This window comes from Myotis myotis, unplaced genomic scaffold (assembly GCF_014108235.1).
Source record: "Myotis myotis isolate mMyoMyo1 unplaced genomic scaffold, mMyoMyo1.p scaffold_m19_p_3, whole genome shotgun sequence".
NCBI lineage: Eukaryota > Metazoa > Chordata > Mammalia > Chiroptera > Vespertilionidae > Myotis > Myotis myotis.
The window spans coordinates 112,124,715-112,132,498 of record NW_023416335.1 but is presented as its reverse complement, the minus strand read 5'-3'; the positions used below and the strand labels follow the sequence as shown (position 1 = coordinate 112,132,498).

At 43.9% G+C, this 7,784-nt stretch overlaps 1 protein-coding gene across 1 annotated transcript in view; it reads right to left on the bottom strand.

Annotated features, from left to right (window-relative positions):
- Nucleotides 1–388: 388 nt before the first annotated feature.
- LOC118651897 (ubiquitin-60S ribosomal protein L40-like) overlaps nt 389–7,784 on the bottom strand; it is a 28,471-nt gene continuing 21,075 nt past the window's right edge. Inside the window, exon 3 of the mRNA XM_036301570.1 lies at nt 389–1,589. Coding sequence (XP_036157463.1) covers nt 1,589 — 1 coding nt within the window. The 3' untranslated portion in view covers nt 389–1,588. The remainder of the gene's footprint in view (nt 1,590–7,784) is intronic.

Genomic DNA, 7,784 nt, shown 5'->3' with positions numbered 1-7,784 from the left:
AGATATAAATAAAACATCTAGTATATTAGTAGGCATTCCACAAATCATAGTATTAGTAAAATTATTCAAGAAAAGCCAGAACTTCTATTTCAACTCCTATTGCGGTGGAAGCTAATTTGTACATTTTTTATAGCACCTTTTATTTAATCAGTCCATCTTAACTATTTATTAGAACAGGTGAGTGTGTAGGGGCCATCAGTATGAGACACTTTACTAACTTCCTGAAGAGGAAGCTGGTGGCATTTAAAATTGGGTAGAAGTTGGAGCCCAGTTTTTTTTTTTAATATATTTTATTGATTTTTCACAGAGAGGAAGGGAGAGAGACAGAGAGCCAGAAACATCGATGAGAGAGAAACATTGATCAGCTGCCTCCTGCACATCTCCCACTGGGGATATGCCCGCAACCCAGGCACATGCCCTTTACCGGAATCAAACCTGGGACCTCTCAGTCCGCAGGCCGACGCTCTATCCACTGAGCCAAACCGGTTTCGGCTGGAGCCCAGTTTTTAAGCTAGTCCTGAGACTAGCCCTATCTCTGGATTTAAGTTATGTGAATTTAAACATCTCCTTACTCTTTAAGCCAACTTGAATTAGGGGTTTCTGTTATTTGCTGAACAAAACGTCCTTATTTCCACAGCAGGTAATCCTTCCTTGACCATATTATCTAACGCACCTCCCAGTTACTCTCTGTCATTTCCCATGTGTTTCTTTTGCACTGGATACCACAATCTACAATTATCTTATTGACTTATTTCCTTTCTGAATTGTGTGGCTCAGGAAGGCAGTGACCTTGTTTTTCTTCTTCCCAGTGCCCTATAGATGCTCAATAAATATTTGGCAAATGGTTGAATGATAAAAGCATATTATAAACTTAATTGGGAAAAAGAGACATTTATCAGCTTTTCTCTAATACAGGTTTTCTCAGTCTTGGCGCTGTTGACATATTTGGCCAGGTAATTCTTTTGTGGGACACAGACCTGTGCATTGTAGGATGTTTAGCGTTATCCCAGGTCTCTGATTGAGAACCATTGCTATAATATCTACAAGATTTTATTTAAACTTAACTGGCAAAAGAATAGCATAATCTGAGGTCATGTTTTTGAGATAAAATGGAGTAATGTTTGATTTCTGAAACACAGAGTCTAAGAGGTGACATACTGTAAATGTGTTAGACAACTCCAGCTGTCTTCCATCCCATTGGTGGGGAGGGGTGGTGTGTCTCCCATTTAGCTACAGGACATGCTTGCTCTTGTGAAGATGTGTCCTGACTATTCTAAGAAGTTAATTTTGACTGTGGTTGAGGAGTTTTTTTTATAATTATAAATTATTTCCTTCAGGAAAAAACTCATCACTTTCTTTGGCCTTAGTTTTCTTATTTAGGAACTAATAATTAGAATGCCTGCAGTTACTGACAATTATTAAGTAACTCTTACATTTATGGCCACCTTAACAATTCTATTTTTAGTAGAGGAAATAAAGAAATTTAATATTTGGATAGCCAGGATCATTGTTGCCCTATATAATATTCTGATTTTCCACCCTCTAAACAAAATTCATATCCTAGAAATAGATTCCTCTTGTCTTCTTTTCTTTGTTTCATCAGCACATGTGAGAAAAAGAAAAGGGAGGAAGAGTTAGTATCCTGTGTCTTCTCTATTTTGAACTATAATGAGGTAAATTAAAGTCCTTATACATAAAGATGAGTCATTTCAGTATAGACTATTTGAATTTGCCCTGTTGAAAGGAGGTGCCTTCATTTAGGGGGGTAACAGTTATCAAACTGTTGGTGTATTTTTTTATGTCAGATAGATTCTGAAACCAGAATATGTCTGAGTTCCAGAGATGTTGGCACTATTATGGATGCCATCCTTGGGTGGTACATTGAGTTCTTGGAACCCAAATGGGTTAATGATCCATGGAGGATGGTGGGAGTGGTAGAATAAATAACATTTTCAGGATTTGCTTTTACTGAGCAAGTAGGACTGATCTTACCCAGGTGCGCCAAGTGAGATCTAATTCTCCTTCTAGAAAGTTCAAGAGAGCTGGCTACCTGTTTGCAAAGTCAACTCTTGGCAAGGATGAATATAATCACAAAAGTCAGTTGTCTAATAGCAGACTAGAGTGATGTGGAAAAGAGACAGACATGAGAACTAAGAGTCATGCAAATTGAAGTTGCTTTATTTAATTCCCCAACATAAAGGAGAAACAGCAAGAAGGGTATTTCTTGCTGATTCTGAATGATGAGTCTCTCCAGAGTCATTGCTTATGCCTCCCAGCTACTTTCTACCTCTGAAGATGTAAGGCTTAAGGTATGTTAGAAGGAGTGAGGAAAGCATTGGAGAAGACATACCTTCCAACTTTAGAGAGAGAGAGAGAAGAGTGCAATGACTGTAAGGAAGCCAATATTGCCAATTAATGACCCTGAAGCCAGCTATTTATATTGTGTAACGTCAAGTCTGTTTATCCTGAGTAAGTTTGTAAATGGGTATCTTTCATTAAAAACGGGTACATTCCACAAATATGTTATTGTACTTTATGCTTGCAAAGGCTTTCTTCCAAGGAGTTCATATATCAGCTCTTGTTATTTTTCGACTATAGTATAAAAATTTCTTCTTTATTTCTGAAGGGAGGTGGAGGGTCAGTCACAAAAGTCTGTCTTGAGCTCCCGACCCTGCCTTTCTATGCCTGTCTCCAGCCTCCTCATTCACTATTGGGTGTGTCTCCTAAAGGTCCCAGAACACAAACCCATTGCTTCCTGTGTCAAGGTGCTTAAGCAGGATAGGGCTGAGTGGCCTAACCAGCCAAAGAATTCCCCAACCATCTTACAGCATCAGTTAGCTGCAAGGCAATGAAAAGGTGCCCTTCTTGCCTAGAACAAACCAGGACAGGCTGTTTTCCCTGAGGTCCTGCACTGTCCTGGCCTGTTCTATGGTGAGGACATCCCCGAGAGTGGAGGGAGTACTATCTAGGCTTATTACTCATGGAGGCAATGATGAAAGAACAGACCTTTTTTGTTTCTTGAGAGAACAGGACACCTCACTCTTACTACTGTGACCTATGACATGTCCTTGAGGGTCACCTTTGTCCTTGAACAGAGAATCACAATTCTTTCTGAAGCAAAGTGTTTCTGTTTATGAGTAAAGGGATGTGGGGGTGCTTGGCAGGGATGGAGGAGGGGATTGAGGTATTGAGGAATCTTGGGCTGTTTCCAAGGAAGGTTCCAGGGACCTTGTTTACTTTCTTCAATGGCAGTGTGTCTCCAGGACGTCAATCGTGCTAAAATAAAGCCAATATGGCCAAACCTTTGTACTGTTAAATACACCCTTACAGACTGCATATTGAAAATGTCTATTAGCCTGCAGATTAAAGTACTTTCTAATGAGTCCACTGTACACTTCGCTCATACAAGTAGCCCTGACTTCACCTATGATGGATGAAAATATCAGTCTACCCTGGGGATATGGTGATGGACTCAGCAAGGTTCAGGAACAGCCAGCAGACTGCAGGTTCTGTGGTAGTGAGAGTTACAGACAATATACTGGATTCTGTGTCTGGTGTCAGATGGATCTGGGTGTAACTCCTGGCATTGCAACCTCTCTTGGGCAACAACCTAACCTCTCTGAAATCTCACCTGTAAAATGTGGATAGGAAATCCAGTGAATTAAATAAAATTTGGGGGAAAGTTTTTAAAAAATATATATATTTTTATTGATTTCAGAGAGGAAGGGAGAGGGAAAGAGAGATGGAAACATTAATGATGATAGAGAATCATTGATCAACTGCCTCCAGCATGCCCCTCACTGGGGATCAAACCTGCCACCCAGGCATGTGCCCTGACTGGGAATCAAACCTTGACCTACTGGTTCATAGGTCAAAGCTCAACCACTGAGCCATGCCAGCCAAGACATGAATTAATTTAACATATGCTAAGTGCCTGCCACAGCAAGGGAGCACGGTAAAGGGCAGTTATGGTTTTATTGCCTGGATTGATCTAGTCACCTACAGTGGTCGGCAAACTGCAAGCCACATGCGGCTCTTTGGCCCCTTGATTGTGGCTCTTCCACAAAATACTGACTTCTGCGCATGGGCCACGAAGTTTCAATCGCATTGTACGTGCGTGCCTGCACGTGGTATTTTGTGGAAGAGCCACACTCAAGGGGCCAAAGAGCCGCATGTGGTTTGCGAGCTGCAGTTTGCCGACCACTGACCTAAGACATCCAATTACCTTCATTTCCCTGTAATTCTCTCCCAGTAAGAAAACACAACCCTGTTTACTTGTCCTCACCTTTCAGTGTGCTGCTCATAGTGCATGACTGCTTAGGTAATCAACAAACCACAGATTTCATAAAATTAGAACCATATGTGCTAATAACTTTACAGATCATTCAAAATCAGAGAATCCAATTCTAGCAGGGAGGTTGACTTTATTTTCTTTCATTATTTGTTACATTTTTCTTGAAACCCTCTCTTCAATGTTATTTTATAATATTATGCTTCTATTTAGTGTATAATATTATAGCTTTTACATCGCTATAGTGATGATATCAGTACATTTTATAAAGGAATAATACAATACCATGTCAGCCACCTTTGTTCAGCAGTGGAAATTTCCCCAAGTCCAGGCATTCATCCATTCATCTAAAAAACATTTGTGGAATTCCTCCCATGGAAAGCCATTCTGTAAAAGTATTACAGTTGATTCAAAGATTATTATTGACAAAAAATGTTTGCCTCCCTGCTAGAGTGAGGGATACAGAGAAGTGTAAGTGAAGGGCCACAGGGAGGTGTAGGTGAAGCTAAGAGCTTATAGACCAGAGAGAGCTGTTGTCACACCCCAGCTTTCCCACTACAGCTGTGTGACTTTGGGAAGTTGCATATACTCTCTGAGCCATAGAATTTTCACCTTCAGATTGTGGATCCACCATCATTCAGTCGACAGAAATCCTCTGATGAAATCCTCACCACCACAGTACTATAGGGCATCTGGGCAACAAATGCTATTTCATCTCCTCCTATCCTTCTAATTATATATTCATTTAATAAACTTTGGGCCAAGTCCTGCACTAGGAAGCACTTGTTTTAAAGAAATGAAGAGATAAAGACCAGACTTCAAACTTCTCAGCCTAACTGGGGACACCCATAAGCCGATAATGAGCCCATGTAGCCATCATAAGATGTACCATGCATAGAACATAGAAGCAGGACATGTAGCCCAGCCTGGGTCATGGGTGTGGAATGGGGAGACAAGGTAGTGACACCTGAGCTGCGATGAGGAGGCTGGAGAAAGGGGACTTCATTTCCCTGACAGAGGAGGCAAATACACAGGAGGTGGACTATACCTGTGAGGATGAGCAGCTTAGTGTTTCTGAAGAGCAAGGGTCACAAGGAATGAGTGATAGGTATGTAAAAATGCAAGCATAACAGAGTGCCAATTGCTAAGGATGTTTCCAGATCGTCTCTGAGAACTAAAAGGTTGGTAAGGGTGTCAGGGGCCTTGTTGACTTTGCAATAGCAATGGCTCTCCAGAAAATTGATCATCTACGTATATAAAAGCCTAAGTGACCAGAACCACTTGAATGACCAGTTGCTATGACATGCGCCGACCACTAGGGGGCAGACACTCATTGCCAAATGGGCCTGCCGGCCAACCTCTCAGTCCCTCCCCAAGGCCCTGATTGCCTGATCAGGGCTGGGCCCCAGGGAACTGGGGGTGGGTGGTTGTGGCCAACCTCCTGTGGCACCCGGGCAGGAGGCTGTGACCTCTCGCCAGCTACCTGGGGGCCAAGGGGGACAGGGACAGAAGTGTGGTAAGGATGCAGGGTGTCCACCAAGCTCGCTCTCAGTCCCCCTGCTACCCTCCCCAGGGACGCCAGGGTTTGCACACTGGGGAAGCCTCTGCGCTCAGGTGCCAGGCCCCCGCGGGGAGCCCGCCCCACACCTGTACTGGGTGAGCCAAGCAGCAGCCGCCAGGATCGCAAGTGCTGGTCAGGCCCCCCATGAATTCGTGCAGGAGCTGGTCTGCGAGGCTGGCCCAGCTTCCCCACACTGTGCCCTGTCCCCCGGTGTCTGGCCATGTTCACTGCATCTCTGCATGGGGACTCGGGTGCTGTGACTCAGGCGGAGGGGGGTCCACGGGGGGCCCAGCAGCCCAGGTGCTGCCCAGGGCCCAGAGGTCAGCTGGGACCTGCCCTTCCACACCAGATGCTCGCACTTCATTTGCTGGCCAGGCCTAGGGACTGCACCCATGCACAAATTTTGTGCACCAGGCCTCTAGTGATAAAATAAAATCAATATGGCTAAACTTTGTGTTTTCAAATATTTCCTTACAAATTTTATAATTAAAATGCCCATTGGCCTGAATTTTTTTCAATTCTGCACCTGCCTCATTCAGGTAATCCTAATGAGGCTAGTTAATAGTACAGGGCTTTTAAAAGCATGATGGACTGTGGGCTGGTTCTCACGGTTGGTTGGCAAAACATTCTAATAATTCCCAAGGGTGCTTTGTGTTCTGACTGCTTCTAGAGGAGGGTGACCTGCTGCCTCCTAGCTTGGGTCACTCATTATGCCATTGACCCAAAGCCAAGGGCCACCCCAAAAAGGACCAGTGGGGAATTTGACCAGCTCACTGCTGACAGCACCACCACAGCTAGGAGAGCAGTTGGACCACAAAAAGGAAATCTTTGTCCAAGCATTTGTGGGCTAAGAGTAAAGCCAAGTATGTCAGACACTGGGGGAGTCATGTCAATAAACTGCAGAAATGAGAATGCTTATGCAGGAAGCAGGAATCCTAGAAAATTGAATTTACTAGTATTCTCTTTGCCACCCAGGGGAGCCAGAGACTCATGAAAATCTTATACAAAGCTGCCAAGGTGAAGAGCCAGGTCACAGCAAATCAGTATTTTAGTTTGGGCTTGTGCATTTACAGGCAAAAACAAAAAACAAACAACAAAACAAAACAAACAACAAAAGGAATTTATTGATTCACAGAACTTGAAAGTTTTGGGATGTCTCTGGTGTAGGCTCAGCCACATATAAGGGCTCCAGTGAGCTCATCAGGACTTACAGTCTTTGTCCATTTCTCAGCTGAGCTCTGTTCTGTGTTGCTTTCCTACTTTCATGGGTTTTCCTCAGGTTGGAAAACGTCAGACCCTGCAGCTGCAGGTGGACACAACACTTACCACTGGGGAAAGGAGAGCCACTGGTCATCACACATGTTTTCCAGAAAACCTCTCAAGGTCCCTGTGAGATAGGTATCTTCTGTTTCATCCTCATTTTGCAAATGAGAGTGAGACTCAGCTGGTTAGGTAATTTCCCCAAAGGACACTGGTAATATGCAGCCAGATGTTAAATACCAAGTCCTCACTTGATCAAAGGGGAGGGACCATGGAGGGGGAGAGCGTGGGCACTGGCCTACTGGCTGGGAGTGAAAAAGCTAGTGGGTGTGGGTGCAAGCAATGTGAGGAGACAGGTAAAGTGCTTTTAAGTAGTTCTTTCCTTTTCTTTAAGCACAGCCTAAGCCACAAATCCTAAAGGGTAAGTCCCAAAGAACAGATCGGGATTTTCGTTAGAGGTACAGATTAGCACCTGGTGAGGCCTCAGGAGTGTAGGCAGGGATATTCCTCCTGTCTGATATTACACCCAAGAGAAGGGGCACAGAGGGTCTGCAGGCTGCTCCCAGCGGGTGAGGCTGTTCTAAGAGGCTCCCCTATGTGTGGAACCTCCAGGCTTCGGGTACTGTATTTCCATGTTAGTTGAGTGAGTCAAGCTGTTAGATCTTCCCAGAG